Genomic DNA, 18708 nt, shown 5'->3' with positions numbered 1-18708 from the left:
TTTTCTTCTCTTTTTTTTTTTTTTTTTTTTTTTTTTTTTTTTTCTGGTACCGGGGATCGAACTTGGGTCCCTGCGCTTAGCAAGGCAGGCGGCGGAACCACTGAGCTAAATCCCCAGCCCAGAGGTCTTTCTTTCTTTTACGCTGTTCTTCAGGGCAGCTCTCCCATCTCTATCTCCAGCCTCCAGGGGAAATTTAAGCAACTGGCATTAATTAGCAGGTAGGAATCACTTATAATCAATGATTCACATGCTCTAAACGAATGGGTAATTATTAAGTGGTTTCAAGATTCATAAGAAGCTTTTTCCCAGAAATTAGCTAAACTCTTCTAGGAATAATCTTCATATCTTATTTGTACATGACTTCCATTTGTTTTCTTTTCTGGGCCTCTCTTGTCCATTTGGTCATTTCCAGCCCCTCATCACCAGTAGCCTAGGCTCCCTCAGCTTCAGTCTGTGTGGCCTCACTCACTGAGTTACCCGCCTGTTAGGAGAATTTGCAGTGTCGTTATTTTGGTCTGGTTGTACACCCAGTGCAAATTTTCCCCAAGCACTAGCTACTATCGCGTACCTCTGTTGACTTTATCTCTAAACCCAGCCCTCAGCTGCATTCACCTTTGGCTAATAGTCATCCAAAAGGAGGAAATTCTTTGCCTATAGCTGTAGCAATGCATTGATTTTCAACTTGATTTTTGTTTATTTAACTGAGAGTTTCTGGTATCAGTAGGATCCAGGAACAAAACAACATGGGATTTTCTGAGTCCATCAGTGTTGAGAGCTCAGTTTTGATGGACTAGATCAGGGCACGGGTTTGAAATAGCTGCCTGTCTCTGAAATGTAGCGTAGACCTTACCCTGACTGACGTTTTTCCCAAAGTTCCAGCTTTGTTGCTCCACAGTGGGGCAGTGGATGTGGCAGGGAAGCTGTCAGAAGCATCGGCTCACTGGTATTTCATTAAGGAAAATCATCAGCAAGCAGTTGGAATCGAATGATCAGCTAACTTTTCTCTCTTTCTTCACAGGCACTGGTGAGAAGAATTGATGCCTCAGACAACATGTATACCATGGAGTCCACCACAGGGAACCTGTTCAGCCTGACCCAGGAGGGTGCGCCTTTGTGCCGCATCATAGCCAAGGTGAACTCGTAGTTAGGGGCCAGGTGGCAGGCCTGGGAGGGTACGAGGAAGCTCGTTGTTTGGTGGGTGTGAATTCAGCTCTAGCATTCGTTTGCTGGGTGACCTTGTGAGAGTCACCTCTCCTATGTGGCCCTTGGTGTTTCTATCTTTAAAAGGTAGAGAGCCCCTGTGATTTCACACTTGAGACAAAAAGCTGGTATCCTTGGAATCTCTAGCACCTTGCTTCACGCAGCATTTGTCCTAAACAACCCTTGTTCCCCATCTCCATATATTCTTTACTTCTTGACAGCTGTGGGGTCTCTGGTGTCCACAAGATTATGTAGTGAGGACAAAGTCCATCTGGCACGCAACAGTTTAAAAGATTGGCTGACTCTGTGTGGTGTGTTGGCATCACACATCTAAGAAAGGTGGTGACTCAAACACGGTTCAAAAAAAAGGTTTTTTAAAAATTTGTTTTACCTGTCAGTTGAGTCCCATATATTAATCCGGTCACCATGATGACCTCTACCCCGTAATCATCAGCGTCAGTGTTGTCAGGAGGAGCACATCTACAAGCATGACCTTCACATCAGATTCAGGGGAACGAGTTCTCAAGGTTTCTAGCCCTTTACTCAGCTTCCTGGCTGGATTTCAAAAGTACCTGTAGCCACTCCAATAGGACATGAGAGAAGATGAAATAAAGACAGTAGTTTTCCTCAATAACAATAGGAGCTTTTTAAGTCATTAATTTAATTCATTAATTTGGCCTTCATTAAGGCCTCCAAAAATGTACAGCAAATATAGGCAATTGGTAGCCTTGGATCAAAGTAAGGTCTTCTGTTTCATTCTTCTGTTTTCACTTTGAGAAGTGACATCACCCTTAGAACCAGTGAGCTAATTGGAATGAAATCTAGGTCCTTAAATAGGCTTATGACACCAGTCACCAAAAAAATACTCTAGCTTTGTGGTTCCAAGTCCTCATGCTGCTTTACAATCCTTCAGAGAGTTTGTGGGAAACGTAGATACATTTTACCCCACCCATGCTTTACGGAAGTCCTGGGGTAAGATCTGGGAATCTACATTTTAACAAGCTCTGAAGGTTAATTCTGAAGCATGGCCCAGCTCTCAGAATCCCTGACCTAAGCCCTTGAGGAAATTTGGAAGAACAGGGTGAGGCTTGTCACCTTCGGTTGGAGCAGAAGTAAACTTTATGCCACAGCAGTGGCTCACACTGGAGTGCTGCCGTGCACTGTGCTTAATGCTTTGCATGCATGATTTCTTTTAAATCACAACGTTATCCTATAAAGTAGGTATCCTGTTATTCTAATCTATAGTTGAGGTCATGGTGTGAGGGACTTGTCTAGGTCACACACTGATAAGGGGTAGAATCAGAATTAGAACTCAAGTCTCTTTAGTTCAGAGTTCATGGCCCAGAGCCCATAGTAGTGACTTCTGGTTCAAACCATAGCATAGAACTTCAGATTTTTGAGCCAAAGTGTGACTCAGAAATTTCAACCTTGGAGGTTCATTAGAATCATGAGGGAGATTTAGCAATTTCTGATTATGACTTAACTGATCTGGAGTAGGGCCTAAGGGTAGATATTTTTGACTTTCCATGTGATTTCTGATCCTCCATCGCTTGGGTTGAGAACTCTACTCCTGCTGCAGGTCATTAGCAGAGATTTAACTTGAAAACCTTGTGGTGGTTTTGGGGCAGAGGGGATGGACTGGGTAACATTGGGCCGTCCCCTCCAAGGATCCTGTGAGGCAGCTGTTCAGCTTGGCTGGAAACGTTGACTCTGCAAAGGTCTGCATGGTGCTGTAGAGGAGGAGAGAACTGCACCAGTTTAATGCTTAATTTCCAGCAGAAGTTAGCTCAGTTGCTTGTAAAATGATGGTCACTTTTCCCTTTCAAAATAAATGGCTTTCAAACCCTGGCTGGGTTGGAGCTCCAGGTATAAATCTGAAGCCTGAAAGCAGTGAGACTTAGTCTGAATGGCAGCATGATCCTGAAGGTGTTTTGTGTTTTAGAAAAAGAAATAGGCCTTAGAGTTGCTTGGGAAGGAGACTTTGCAGGGCACAGGCTCAGATGCTCTGGGTGCTCCCTTCTAGGCCTGGGCACACAGTCTCATCTCCACGTGTGGCTTGGTAGAGCTGATTCTTATCACCTGCCCGAATTTGTGCTTCTCGTTCAGAAAAGCAGAGAGGGCATGCGCTTGAGCTTCAAGCAAAGATGATGCTTGGCTTCCTGCAGAGCTAGTTTCCTCGGAGGATCCCCTCTGGTAAAGATTGGTCCCAAATGTTTCCAGGGGTGGAAAGCAAGAAAGGCCTGGGTAGAGACCGGAGGCAGTTCTTGTCCCAGTGCTGCCATTAGCTCACTCTGGGAGGTTGACCAGGCCGCTGGGACATTAGCTCTACTCTTGTGACCAAAGAAGCTGAACTCCACGACATTTAAGAGACTTCCCAAACCTACCATTCTGTCTTTCTCGGTGTTTCTATGCAATAAGTAAGGATGCAATTGTAGTTTTTTCCTACTCTATTTTGAAACAGAAGGCTAAGGTGAACTATGTTTTACATTACTTAGTCATCTCTTCCTTACTTTTTCTTTAAAGGTTCCTTAGCTATTCCACCCCCCTCCCTCAGCTATTCAGATATCCCCTAGAATCCCCAAACCAGCTCTGGACCCTCAAGAACCATGAGCAGTATTTTAAAGCTTTGTAACAATCTTGAGGTTACGACATCACTCCCCACCAGAGCTGGAAACACACAAGTCTCGTCGAATGTTATGGGCAATGACACAATATAAAATGGACTAATTTTGGTTATTGCCTGTGTGCCAGGCTCTGTACTGGCCCTTTCTGCAGTTATCGTATCTTGTTCCCACACTGCTCTGAGATCGGTATCCACGACTCTGTTTCACAGATAAGGACTCCAGGAGTCACAGCGGCTGAGTACCTTGGACAGCTGACAGGTGGACCCAGATTTGCCTGGCTCTGGGCTCCGTGCTTTCCACGCACCTGCTTGAGTGGCTAAGACCTAGCCATTCCCAGTCCAGGCAAAGCCCTTGTCTCTTTCTCAATCTTTATTTCTTGCTTCTGTGCTCCTGGTGAGCATAGCGATCACCTTGCCCACTCCAGGTGTGAGGCAGGTCAAGGCTAGTACTGGGGGGAGGCAAGAGTTGGGGAGCAATGAGGAAATCTGAGATTTCCAAGCTGGAAGTGGCCAACGTTGACAATAGTGGCGATGATAGCTGAAGTAGCAGTAGTATAAAAAATGAATACACGTGTTTATAACATGGACTGTGCACCAGACAATGCTGTAAGTGTTCTTTGTGCAATGACTTATTTAAGCCTCCGACGGATGGTGGGCGGTAGACAGCATCTACTCCCACCGTACAGGTAGTGGGGCTGAGGAAGTGAGAAGGTCACACAGCAAGATGGCCACCCAGCTAGTAAATTACAGAATTTGAATCTGGCTGTTTAACCTTAAAGGGGCTGTGCTCTTGGCTGCTGTTCTGATCTGCATCTTATCAGCACCCGCCCCTCCGTCCTACCCTCCTTCCTTCTCACCCTCCTCTGCTCTTTGCCCTTCTCCCATACACTTCTTATGTCTTTCATTATTTATTCATGTACTGTGCTAAGCTTCCCACTCCGTATCTCATCCCATGCTCCAAAAGTGTTTTGAAGTTTGCCTTTGTTACTTTTCTCTTGTTGCTAAGACAAAACACTCAACACCCAAAGTCAAAAGGGAAAAGATTTATTTAGCTCGTGATTTGCAGAGGCTTCGGTTTAGAGTGAGCTGGCTCCAAGGCAGGGTAGCGTGGCAGAGGAGAAGCAGTTCATGGCAGGCAGGAGGTAGCAAAGCAAGTAAGAGATGACCACAGCTTTTTCTAGTCCTTATATCCCACCCAGGCTACTTAGGGCAGGCAGCACTCACACCCTTAATCCTAGTGCCCTTGATCCTAGTGTTGCATCATGAACCAATCCCAGTGTCGCACACTAGATCCAGCCACCTCTGGAAAAAACCCATTTATGATTGAATGAGGTTCTGGGGGGGGGACATCTAGACACAAACCATAACAAATTGTTGGAATTTTGAATCCCATCTCTTGGGTGAGGAAAAAGAAGTTCAGGAAGCAAGTAAATAACTTGCAGAAGTTCACACCCATTAAGAGGGTGAAATTTTAACTAGGCCTGTTGACTCCAAACTTTCATCTCAACCTCCTTGTTTCTCTCTGGTCCTGGAATATAGACAGAGGGTTGAAACAGGGAGAAGATTAAGTGATGCCTCCCATCCTTCCAGCCTGGAATGTGGGGGGACAAGTGCCTCCAGCAGAATCACTGTGTGAATGTTCAGCCCTCATGACACAGAAACTCAGAGTCTCCGAAGTAGTGTACACAGCACTCTCACCCCAGATACCCAGTACACTTGTGACAGTGTGGGCAGTTCACCCCAGCTGTCTTCCTCATATACCTTCCTGGACGCGCTGTGGTCTTTCTTTGGGTTATTCATCTATCTGAGCTGCCTCCAGTATAGAACTTGGGCAATCTGTCTGATGTCAGTTCCCGTAGTCTCTTGGGACCCACGGAGACCAAGACTAGACCCAGCCTTCCCTATCATGATGGTGGCAGATCCAATCTCTTGCCCAGAGTCGAGCACAGACAACTCCCCCGTGCTTTGTCAAAACCACCCCACCAGCTCCTCTGCTATTCCTTCCACCCCCACCCCACACACCCGTAAGTGCCCCTGCCAGCTTTATGACAGCTCATCCCAAGCCTGTCTGAATAATTCATGCCATTCTATAGCTGGGCTCTGAGCCCAGAGCTTTCTATAAAATTAAACAAGCTCCAGCCAACAGTGTGATCTGCTAGCTCAGACGACTGCAGTGTTGCTGTGGGGTGAGCGCTGCCCTCAGATCCTGATGGGGGCCCAGTGTGGGCAATGAAATAATCCATCTGAATTCCTCTGTGGCCGTCTTTCTCCAGTCCCCTTTCACATTTCCCAGCTCTTGGCACAGCTGGCACAAGGGTCTGAGACAACCTTTAACCAGGAAGCCCTGCCCCAGCTGGACTCACACTGTCCACAGCCCATACACGGCCCTGCAGCATCTGTTAACTCAATTGCTCCCCCTACTGCTCAGCTGTGTAACTGTCATTGTCCCCTTTTATCTCAAAGCTAACCAGCCACAGACCAGAACTTTTTTTAGTCTGAGTCCCAAAGTTTCCTCTTTCCTCTCCCAGTAGTTAAAAATGCTAAGAAGGACATTTTTCACGGTCTTGGGAGAGGAGGTAAACAGGATCTGATGCAAATACACCCAGAGTCTTAAATATAGTTCTGCTGGTCTCAGTGCCTCTTGAGCCAAAAAGAGGTTGCCACATTCCCCTGCCTTCTGGCCTCATCCTCTTTGGCACAATTTCTTTGTTTTCTGCTCTAGATGTAAATATCTATCAATCACCTATGTACTGGAATACAACTTAGATGATTAAATCTAAATATGCATGTCCATAAGTACACATATATGCATCTATATGTATCTTTACATTTGGGAGGCTTTTAGTGCTGGGGAGAGCTTAAGACTCTTGTTCCTTTTGTTTTCATTTTAAAGAGCAACTTGATTTTGCTTCACTGATCCTCGGAGGCTGGTCTTTACATGCAACCTTCATCAGATAGCCCATAAAAAAGTAGGAAGGCAGGGATTAAGGCTAAATGAACAAGAAATCAGAGAGGTAGGTATCTTGATGCATGCTGAACATATTTTATTGGTGTAAAGATGCACCTAACAGCAGAGTGAGTCTGTATTTCCCCTTCAGAAACCCTTCCCAGATTGTGAAGGACTCTGTCCTGTGCTTCTTTAACCCTGCACCCCACCTTCATTTCGTCACGCCCCTACCCAGCTTTGTGTCTGACTCTAGAATTGCCTGCCTTCCCTGCCAGACCATGAGTTCAAGGTAGATGTGGGATGGACCATTCTTGCTTGGTGCTTAGCACAATGTCTGGGATGTAATAGACTATTACTATTTTTGAGTGTGTGAATGAATTCACCAGCCCTAAGGCATGTTTTTTTCCTCCCAAATGACTTTCCAAGAAGGCAGGGCTATAAAAATTTGTGATCAACCTTAGCTTATTGTAAAATGTTAGAAATTCTGAATTCTCCCAGAGTTGGCCATGTTCACTTTGGTCTCTACAAAACTCTTAGTGAAAAGGGACCATGAGCTTATTTTCTTGAAGTAGAGGGAGAGGAAGATCTGGGTCTGAGTTACTTCAGGGCACCTGTGCTGGGCTGTAGAGGTGCTGCTTTCTCTGGCCCTTTCTCCTTCTTTATTCTTTCATTCATTCGTTGCCACATCTCCAGCTCATGGAACTTGAGTCTGGCATCTTGCTGGTGCTGGTGCTTGATATATTTTTGGTGGACAGAGCTCTAAAAAATGTGATAGTGTTTTGCTGAACTCACCTTCTTCCTGTGACATTTTGCTTCACTTTGGGAACAGGTGCAATGGGCTTAATTGGTCCCAGGAGTGATGCAGTAAAAGACAAATGTCCCAAGGGCTGAGGTCACTCCTGTTCTTTATAGCTGCCACCTCCTGGTCCTTCCATCTTTCATGGAAAGGGGAGAGGGAGGAAAGGAGGCAAAGCCAGATGCTGTGCATCCAGCTTCTATTCCAGTGTGCAAGGTAGTGTGGACACTGTTTGGCTGGGAGTTGTGGCGAGTCCCTGTGTGATGTGACGCTGTGACTCTGCACCCAAAACAAGGTGAATTCCAGGAATTGTTACAAAATGAATATGATCACTTGGCGGGGCCCCTGGAGGATGAGCTCCTCAATCCCAGATTCTTGGGAGGGGCACATTATACTGGGCAGTTTCAAGAAGACTCGAGAAAGAAGTTTCCATAAACAGCTCCTTCCAGAATAAAGGTTATGCTTGCACTAAAAGGCTGGGCGATTGTCCCCCCAAAGGATTTTTAAAAAAACAAACAGAAGTTAAAGAGTGAAAATAAGGATGATGTAGATCGAGGGTGAATTACTCTACCCATCTGAGCTTCAGTTTTTTTCCACCGTGGCATGGGGATATGCAAAGAAGACCTTGGTTTGTGAGAAAAATTCATTCCACTCACAATCCAATGCACTTGTGTATCAAAGGAGGAAGGGGGAAGGAGGAGGAAGAGAAAGAGGAGAGTGGAGGAGAGAGGAGATAACTAACTGTGGCATTTGACATGACTTACAACTCATATTGCAAGACATCACTCATTTATCAAGTTAAAAATTTCTTGGAAGTGTTTGCTCATCGTTTTTGAACAAAGCCATCCCTGCATGGAAATATTAGAAAGAATCAAGAAATGGGATCACATCACATTAAAAGTATTTTAACAGCAATAGTAGCCACCAACAGAGTTAAGAGACAACCCACAGAATAGGAAAACATTTTTGCCAGCTACTCCTTAGACAGAGGACTAATATCTAGAATAGATAAAGGACTAAAAAAAATGAGAGCCCCCCCAAATTTAAAGACCCAACCCAAAAATGGGCATCTGAAATGAACAGACACCTCTCAGATGAAGAAATACAAACAGCAAATAAATATGTGATAAAATGTTTAACATCACCAGTCATTCAAGAAATGCAAATTAAAACAGCTCTGAGATCCCATCTCACTCCAAAAAGAACAGCTACAGTCAAGAAATCAACCAAAAGCAAATGCTGACAAGGCTGTGCGGAAAAAGGCGCCTTTTTCCATTGTTTTGGTGGGAGTGGAAAGTGGTACAACCACTATGGAAATCAGTATGGAGTGGGTCAGGGGAAGGGAAGGAAAGAAAGGGGGAGTCAACAGAGAGAATGAAAGGAAAAAGTGGAAGCAGAACTTTCCTAAGTGGGGAGGGAAGATGGGTTGAAGGGAGGGGAGGGGAATGGAAAAGAAAGAATTAAGATGTATTATGAGTAGGCACAAATGAATGTGACGATTATGCATGACAAACATGTACTAATGAAAAATAAAGATTAAAAAAAAAGATCACAGCAGTAAAAAAAAAAAGTTTGCTCATCTTGTGGTACACTTGTGGACCAAGTTACTCGTAATCCGAGGTTTGACTGGGTCACAGTAGCGATGTAAATGACTTAATGTATGCCTGCCTCATGAGGCGGTCTGAGATTGATTATGAAGCCAAAGCCAGCACTGGGCTTCTGGTCCTCTCTTCCCTCCACCTGCCTCTGATCCGGTTCTAGGATGTTTCTGAGGGCTCCAGCCTGCTCTACCGGTGCTGCCGAGTGGGTATTGCCAGGTGTCCATCAGCTGTGTTGGAGGGTGTTGAGCTCCAGCCCTGGCAGGATATCTGCCCTAGCCACTGGCTCCCAACTCCCAGAAGCTTTTGGGGAATCTCCTCTCCATTTGAACTACCAGAGGCCTACATTTCACTGTGTGTGTGTGTGGGGGGGGACCCAGAAGCCTATCTGGATGTCAGTTATTCCATCATTCTTGAGTCAGCCTCAGGAAAGGTCATTTGGTGAGGTCACGTTCTCAGTCACATTTTCTTCTCTTTGACAGGAGGGTGGAGTTGTGGCTCTCTTCAAAGTCTGCCGGCAGGACAGTTTCCGGTGCTTGTACCCCCAGGCACTCCGCACACTGGCCTCCATCTGCTGTGTGGAAGAGGGTGTCCACCAACTGGAGAAGGTAAAGGCACTGGCTGGGTGGGCCTGGGCTCCCTGAGCCAGCTGATGGTGGAGCCAGGTCTCCTCGTTGTCATCTGGGCCTCTTTGTAGAGCAAGTCCCCTCAGGCTCTCCTTCTCTCAGGTACTATTCAGATAGGGCTACTGGGAACGTTGGTGGGATTTGATGCAGAGGTAAAGGTAGAGGAACTGAGGCCTGATCAGGAGTGGCAGGATCTAAAGAGGCACTCAGGGCTTCCTAAGTTGTTGACAGAGGCATGGGACACAGCAAGTGACGGACAAGCTGAGTGAGGAGTGGTAGTGAGGTTCATGGTGCTTGGTCCTTCATTTGTATCAGGGTTCCATCCAGAAGAAGAGGACTTCAGTCCTTGGAGGATAGAAGGGGTGAAAGCTGGGGAGCGGAGGACGCTGGGGAGGGAGATTTGGTGCCTAGGCTAGCAGGTGAGTCCACTTAACTAAGAACTAGAGGGCTGGGGTAGGGAAACTGAAGCCCAAGACCAAGTGCCTGTGGGGTCAGTATGGCAGGGGCAAGGTCCAGGAGGAATGAGAAGCTCCAGGTGCTTTTACTCCAGCCCTACCTGGGATTTCACGACGAATTACAGCCACTCCCAACCCCTTCCCAAGCTGTGGAGCTGAGGTTGCTGCTATCTCCAGACCTGGGTGGCCTGAGCCTGCAGGTAGTCCCCAGAGCCTCCAGCCAAGAGGGCAGAGGTTGGAATTTCCCAACCAAGTTCTGAGGAGAGACGTGGAACATTCATGTAGAAAGGAAGTGGGACATTTGTGGTCCCTGCAGGATTTGGGCATCTGTTCCTCTGGGTTGGTCTAAATGGAGATGGGACTAGAGAACTGTTCCCCTTCCTTTGCATCCTGCAGTTGGTCCTGGGTGCCCAGACAACCCCCATCACACCCCAGACTTCTTTGCTGTGGTCTGGACTCCTAGCCCAATGATTATTTGCCCTTCCACCTGCCTCGTTCTAAATCTGCTCACATTATTGGAACAGCATCATAGGATCGTGGGCTCAGAGAAGCTGAGGATAGAGGGTGGATGAGGAATCTGCTCACTGTACACATGACAAGGCCGTGTCTCAGCATGAGAAAGCCTGTGTGAAAGAAAGTTCACACAGCAAGACGGCAGAGGAGCTAGTGCCAGCCCTCTGGATAGAGAGCCCTCTACCTACCGGGCTGGAGGTCATTTTACCTACTTTCTAGGAGCGCTGGGTTGGAGATCAATACTCATTCCTTGGTTCTGCTACTTGCCGATAGTAGGCCCCAAGGAGGAATGGACTTGCCGAAGGACTTCTAGCTTCTGTGTGGGAGAGCCAGCCGTGAGTCCTAGATCTTCTCTCCACTCCAGTGTGGGGTCTGATTGTGTGAGCACAGATACAGCTATCCGTGTGTGTTCATTTCCAGGACAGTGTAGGAGAGCGGTGGTGATGTGAGGGACAGACTCCGTGAAGGAAATATGTTTAATAGTATAGCTTGATGTGCTGAATAATTTCTTCTCTCCTCCCATAAATCTCCTTTCTTGGATATTGGATAAATGGCCAAATGAGGTTTGCTTCTCATCTTCTTTCATGACAGGTTGGCAGGGAGAATGGGAAAGAAGAGAAATTAGAATTTGGTATCAGCAGCTCTCCAAAAGCCGTGGATTGCTTGGCTTTAGTGAGTTTGTAGTGCAGAAAGAAGTTTTCAATTCAGGGAAGAGAAACAGCAGGTTTTTGTTTAGAGCTGAAAACCTAGACTCCTGGAGGCCACTCTTCTTTCCACCCATCTGATGCTGCTCAAAAGCCGGAATGCTTTGTGCCCTGGCTGGTGGTCAGACCCTGCCCGCTGGGAAGAGGAGGAAGGGTTGCTCCTGCAATGCGGGCCTTCCGTGTGTTGGGTGAGCCTGGGCTGGCCTGTTACGCCCGTCCCTTGATGAGCACGTGGGAATCTTGTGGGGCGAGGACTTGTCTAACAGATGAGGAAACGGTCTCAGTTGATGTGTCTTGTCTCTGGTCACCTAAGGAGTAAGCTAGCCAGAATCTGGGCTGGGTCTGACTGAGTTCACACCCCAGCCTACCTCACTGCCCTGCCTGCATCCTCAGAGGAGAATATCACTGCAGCTTCATCCAGATCACCTTGCTGCTCCTGGCCAGTGCCCTAAACCCGCACTCCCAACTGGAGTGAGGCACGGCAGTGGGTGTCTCTCCACTCCTGGGCCAGATCGCTCGTTGCCCAAGTGCCCTCTTGAAGCAGCTCCCTGAGAAGTAGATGCATGAGGTCAGGAACAGCAGCTGCATACAACAGCAACTGCAGAGCTCGCAGTGCCTCCGCATATAGCCCAGGTCCAGCTGCTGCCTACCTCAAGTTCTAAGGCATCCGTGAGGAAACTGAGGCCTGGAGAGGCGAGATAACATCTTTCACAGAACCTCAGCCTGCAGTGTGTTCACTCAGCATATACTTACCGAGTATCTGCTATTCGCTCTGTCCTGGGAGTACAGCAGTGTACAAAACCAAGTCCCTTGTCCTCAGGGAGCTCATATTCTAGTCCAGGGTGGCAAGTTATGAGCCGTGAGTCAAATTTACCCAGATGCTAGAGAACATTTTGTGGCATGTGAAAAATTAACTGAAATTCAGCTTCCAGTCATGTGGTTTCACAAGAGCATGGCCACTCTCACTTGCTCAGGCCTCACCTGTCTGCTTTCACCACACAACAGTTGTAGCAGCAGAGACACACACCCCACAAAGCCAGGAGCATTCACTGTCTGGCTATCTACAGAAAAGATTGGCTGACCCTTGTTCTGCAGGTAATGAGGGTGCCGCCATGGCAGTGAAAAGATATTAAGTAGCACACAGCCTGCGATTGCCTTGGGCAAACACTTCGCTAAGCCCCTCTGTTTACTCACTTAATCCTCACCACGGCCACATTTCCTTGGTGCTGTCATTATTCCCATTGCTTACAGGAGGAGAGAAGATTCAGAGATGCTAAGCAACTTGCCCAAATGCACATAGCTAATAAACGACCCAAGAAGCAATTCAATTCTAGCTCTGCCTGGTCAGAGCTGGCCTGGGCTCTTAACCACTACACAAAACCAGGAATCAGGACCTGACGTGGGGAAGCCAATGTCTCCATTCTTTCCCTCTAAAGAATATTGTTTCCAAAGTTGTGAGAAGTTGTGAAAAGTTCCATATCCCCACCCTCCACCTGTGCCCCTTTCCACACCTGTCACTACTTGCAAACCAGGCCGCTTGGCACTGGCCTCTGTGGCCACGGTGGTCAGGGTCTAGGATGGGAATAGGGGAAGCCAGGGACAGGCAGGACCGTGGTGCTGTAGAATAACAGGTGCATGGAGAAGAGTGGGTCCCTGGTGTTCTCGCCAGCTGCCCACTCCCCAGGAAAGTTGTGGCCTAATTAGAGAATGTCAGAGTCCCAGCCTTGCCTCCTGATGTATGGGCCTGGCCTCCTCACTGAGGTTTGCTTGATTAAGTAGGAGTGAGAATTGTGCTGGATTGGGTGAAATTCATCTTTTCCCTCCATTCCTGAAGAGGTTCATTAAGTCCTGTCCTGTCCCCAGAAGAGCTTCTGGCCCAGCCGCACCAGACACCCCTGTCTGTCCTGGGCTCCTCTGTGTGATACCTGAGCTTGTCAGGTTTGCAGGACCACCACGGTCTTAGGTTTAGTCAGCACCTCATTCATACATTCATGAGAAGCCGCTCTATCTTCCCTTCTTCTTTCCTTCTGCTGTCAGTTATCCAGTTACTTTCAAGCTCATTTTCTTGCACACTCAAGAAGCCCATCACTGATTCACTCTAGAGATGCATTCTTTCACCGCATTGGTAAGCGCAGTGAGGAGCCTGTGAACTGCGAAGATCTGTCCTGGGTTTGAAGCACATTCTTTTCACCCATGAGCTTGGGTGCATTTCCCTGCGGGATTTCCTTGGCTCTTTGAGGCCCGGTTCCCTGGTCGATAAAACAGACACAGTGGGATGTACCACACAGCAATCTAGGTGGATGTGAGTATCCAGTAATGTGGTTCTGGGCACAATGGGCACAGAATAATTGGTAGCATGATTGAGACAAGGATATGCTAATGCCTGAGGCTTTCAAATGAGTGGGCTTGGGAAGGTTACAGTCTGGTGGAGAAGGGAGGCTGGCCTGCGGGAGGAGGACCAGCGTGGTGGAAGAGGCAGTGAGGTGCAGAGTGGGGAGCAGCTGGGTGGGCTTGGAGTAGGAGTCCTCACAATCCTTCCACCTCATAGATGAGGAAACAGAGAATCATAGACGGTCTTCCCCAGCTCATGGATGTGTAGTTTGGACTCAGTCACAACCTGGGCTGGTTCTCAAGCCCTGCTCTTAACTCCCTGCCACCTTGGAAGGAAGAGCTGGCCCTTCTGAGGTTGGGACTCTGGGAGTGGCTCGCTGGGGTCAGGCTCAGGGTATCAGCCTGGGCAGGGGGCAGACATGGACACTTGCCAGGCAAGGCTGGAGGCTGCAAGGTGTCATGTCTGAAGGGTCTTTGCAGGCTCCATTTTTTCTCCCCTGAGTGGCCGTATCAGCCAAGCATCCACACCACTACATTTCTCTGGGATCATTAAGATCAAGAAGTTCTTTCCCTAGGTCCTTCTCTGATTGTCACCCCTTGCTGCTCAGTCCTGTGCTGGGCTCTGGCGAGGAGCGACAAGCAGACTCCCTTCAAGTATTGGGCAGGGGGAGTCCAGCAGTACTGACCGCTGAGGGCTGTCCACAGCCTGCCGAAGACACAGGAGGGAGTCTGGGGTTGCTGGAGCAGGAGCACCAAGGAGGCAGTGTCAGGACAAGCTGGAGAAAGCAGAGGAGAGGGACCCGTGGTTGGCCAATCAGCCCGTGGGGCTCTAAGTCACTAAGAAGCCCCATACGCCATATGTTGAGGAACCTTGAAAAGGCGACAGTGTTCTCTGGGTCGGCTTGGAAGAACACTGGAGGTAGATGAGGACCAAGTGGTCAGTGGGGCCCCAGAGTCACACAGGCCCGTGGAGGCAGGTGGAGCCGACTCTGAGGAAGTGGACTGGTCGGGACAGGCTGCCTGCAGGACTGGAGCCAGCAAGGTGGATCGGAATCACCGAGGGGGAGGTTTCAGAGAGGTTGAAAACGGGCTAGGCAAGCAAATCACTTGTCTGTGACCCTTGGTTTCCTCTTCTGCACCTAGCGGGGATGCCCTGAAATGAGCTGCTGTGGTGAGGCGGTGTCAGTGTGCCAGTTTGCACGGAGGAAGCAACTCTGCCTTTCTTGCTCCCAGGCCGCTCTGTCTCCACCTTCTCAGGGCCATCTGAGGAAACCGCACTAACCCCAAAGACCTTGAGTACTGGGGAGTTTGCGGTGGCTCTGGGAGAATTCCAGCTGTGGCTAAAAATAAGGCCAGGGCACTGCTTGGTTAGTGATTGGGGTTGGAAGGACTGGGGACTGTGGTCCGGGTGAAGGGCTGGGGATCTGAGAGGCAGGAACACGCAGGTCTAGGGCCATAGGAGGTGGAGCCCAGTGCTCAGACAACCTCAGAGAAGCCCCTGCACAGTTCTAACAATTGTCTCTTCCAGCCCCAGATCGTGGACAAGAGCAGTCTTTCAGAAGAGCAGTCTCTCTCACCCCTCCCCTTCCCTTTTGTCTTATTTTCGCAAATAAGTATTTTACCCTTTGCTAGAGCCAAGGGAAGAGTTTAATGAAAATCAATAGAGAAATTAAAGATGAGCAGGGGGAGGGGAGGAAGCTCAATTTCAAATCCAAGAAGAAAATCCCTGGGGGTAGTTGAAGGATGGAAAAATTGCTGCCTGGCTCTGTGCAGCTCCCTCATCCAACCCCACTCCCCAGACTGGAGGAAGGGAGGAGACAGGGAGGCCTGGACCCAGCTACTGAGACCTGGGAGGCCCAGAGCAGGGGGAAATGGGTTTCGTGGGGGCTGTGGGGGCTCTCGGAGGCTCCAGCGGTTGTTTCACAGTAATCTCTCTCCGCTGCCTGCTGCTCCTTTGGATGCAGATTGTACAAAAGAATTCATTTCTGCAACAACAAACCCAGCCACTTTCCCTCATTCATTTGCCTGTTTGATTCTCATAGTTATTCTGCAAGGAAGGTGGGGAGAGACGGTTGCCTCCATCCCATTTTACAGAGAAGCAAGCTGAGGCTAGAAAGGATAGCTCCTGGAAGTGCAGAGCCCGGCCTGAGATTCCTGTGTTTTGCACCCATTCCTGGGGGCTTTCCCTCTTCATCAGCCAACAGGGACCACAGTGTGCAAGCTCCAGGGAAGGGCGGTGACTTTAACTTGCTAGAGTCAGTTCTAATATTTGAGCAAGATGGAGTGGAGAGAGGAGTCTGAATGCCAGGTAAGACATCTTTAATTTGACTTGCAGCCCTTTTTCTTCCTGGAGAAGCAGAGAATGCTCTGGATGGAGGTCCGGATGCCTCCTAGCCCCACTGCTTTGGGGTTTAATCCCTCTGGGCCTCTACCCTTCCAACCGCAGGCACTTGCCTTCAGCCCCCCTGGGCATAGGCTAAGGCTGTGCAGAGCACCCTAGAGCCCCAGGCCAGCTGTCTGTGCCTGGATTCTGGCTGAGAGGCCCAGAGGAGTGAGGAGTGAAAACTGGCAATCCGCCTTCCCCAGCCGGGCAAAGGTGGTGCTGCGGGGGGCAGGAGCTTGTGACCCAGCCTCCCCTGGGGGATGCGGCTCACTGCCTCCCTCGCCCACCAAGACTCCAGTCCATCCACCTCAAGGGAGGGGTGGAGGGACTCAAGGAGGCCAGACTGTGAAAGGGCGGGAACAAAATCAGACACACGGCCTTGCTTCACACTTCTCGCTTCACAAGGAGCCAGGCTGAGATACTGCTAATACTCCCCAAGCTGAGGAAGAACCTGCTGGCTTGGGGCTGCACCTTACCTGCCGGCTCCAACCCGAATTTGGAGAAGGGCAGGCTGGCTGCCCAAGTGCAGCAGTGGGTTTGCAAGGGCGGGCTCCATCCTCAGGGGCTGGCCGAGACCCCATGTGCTGTGCAACAGCGGCCCCTGGTGGACAAGAGCACAAGCCGCAGTTGAGTCAGGCTGCCTGGGGCTGCCTTCTAGAACAGCAGAGGTTGGTGGGCTCTGGACGCAGGAGTAGCTGTCAGGGTCAGGAGTTATCTTGTGCAGAGGGTCTCAAGTTCAAGGCAGTGGATGCATCTTCCTACAAATACAACTTCTGGAAGCAGGAGGTGGACAAATCTTGCAGTCTAATATGTCCCAAACTCTCTTCTGAACCAGAGACAGCTCTGTGCCTTGTTAAAGCAGAAACCCTCCTCGGGCCCCAGTTTCCCCGTGGGCAGAATCCAAACCCTTCAGCCTAGCACTGAAGGTGCCCTTTGAACAAGCTTTCTCCAGCTCACCGCCCCGGGCCAACCACTCTGGGTCTGACATCGGCTTCACCACTCTCTCTGTGTAACCAACACCCTCTAGTCTTGTTGCATCAGAGGTAGAATGCGGTGGTAATCCCTGCCTTGCAGGCTGGGAAGACGAACCGAGGCAGAGTGCTCCATAAATGTGTATTCCTTTCTCTCCTCTCTGGAACCCCCATAGAGGCCCGTGGTGCTTCCTTGCTTGGAGCCTGTGCTTGTGCTGAGGTGCTCTGACTGGGCATTTGATGTGAGCCTCAGATCGGGCTCTGACCTCCTCCCTGACTGCTGTCCTCGCTTCCTGGTGCTTACACTGTGGGCAGTGCTACCCCTGGTGATGCCCCACACTGCCAGCCCAGATCTCTGGATTCCCCACTACTCAATACCATCCTACCTAGCCGTACCTGGTTAGGGAAGCGGCTCACACACACATGACCATTGCTTGGCCCATGACTGCGTCCACCTTGAAGATTAGAGGATACAGGTTGTGGTTGTGACACGCACACCCACATCATTCCCACTACCAGCCACTTGGCTGAGACCCAAGAGCACCTTAGAAGGGCCTGTGAGAGCAGTTTCAGGGCCCCGATGGCCTAAAATCGCTAAAGATCTATCTGTGGGATTCACCCTGAGTCCTGTTTGCACCACAGGACCCGGGTGATTTTCACCAGCTTCTTCCTCATTGCAACCCCTATGGTCCCAAGCCCAGTTCTCATGTCTCCCTGCAGACTCTGCAGGCAGGGGGTCTGAGATGAGCTTGGCGGGTGAGGCTGAGACGGGATAGGTGAGCAGAGGGCACCAGAAGCTGGCCATGTTACCTGAGGAGAGGATGCTGAGCTGGGGGTTAGTGGAGAGACTGCTGTGGACTTTCAGGGTTAAATATTTGTCAATGTGCCTTTCCCAGTGGAAGCCCAAATGACCAGGTGAGACCAGAAAATGAGTAGTAAGAAGCCAGATGTGAGCATGATGCTGGTTCTAGGAGGAAGGGAAGTGGGGGTCATGTGGGGGACCTGGCAGGGTGTAGCAGTGTCTGGGACAACGAGGGGAAGTAGGAGAGGGGGTGAATGAAGATGCAGGTTTGGGACAGAATTTGACAAAAGTCCCTGTTCCCGGGAACACCCTATATATCAAGGCCTCAACTCATAGAACCGGAGCGGCATCTGCTGCCCCATGTCTGCAAGTGGTGGGTCCTCCGGTCACCCACAGAAGCACAGAGGACGGGGACACAGAAGGACTATGAGATGGAGGAAGAGACTTACAGAGAACAGGGGAAATGGGTACGCAAAGACACAGATGAATGAACAGTTTCCAAAGGATGATTTCAACACAGTTGTTTCGTGAAGGTTTGTGATAGTTGGATACGCGGCCCCCTGCCTGTGACCTGCCTGGGTGCGTCATCATCTCTCATTATGGTTCTAACTTACATTTTCTTGATAAGTAATGAATTCGAGCACTTTTTCATTTACTGATTATCCATTTGATCATCTTCTGTGATATGCCAGTCTGAAACTTCTGCTCATCTAAAAACATGGAGTTGACGTTGCCTCACTGATTTATCAATTTAAAGAG

At 49.2% G+C, this 18708-nt stretch overlaps 1 protein-coding gene across 1 annotated transcript in view; it reads left to right on the top strand.

The window, feature by feature from the left end:
* Insc (INSC spindle orientation adaptor protein) overlaps nucleotides 1-18708 on the top strand; it is a 121902-nt gene that overhangs the window by 71851 nt on the left and 31343 nt on the right. Inside the window, 2 exon segments of the mRNA XM_010615371.3 lie at nucleotides 1019-1132; nucleotides 9647-9772. Of these exon segments, the coding sequence (XP_010613673.3) occupies nucleotides 1019-1132; nucleotides 9647-9772 (240 nt within the window).

Source organism: Fukomys damarensis, unplaced genomic scaffold (assembly GCF_012274545.1).
Source record: "Fukomys damarensis isolate Sample0158 unplaced genomic scaffold, DMR_v1.0_HiC HiC_scaffold_16, whole genome shotgun sequence".
Taxonomy (NCBI): Eukaryota; Metazoa; Chordata; class Mammalia; order Rodentia; family Bathyergidae; genus Fukomys; species Fukomys damarensis.
Note: the sequence above shows the minus strand (reverse complement) of the source record. Positions and strands in the feature narration are given on the sequence as shown.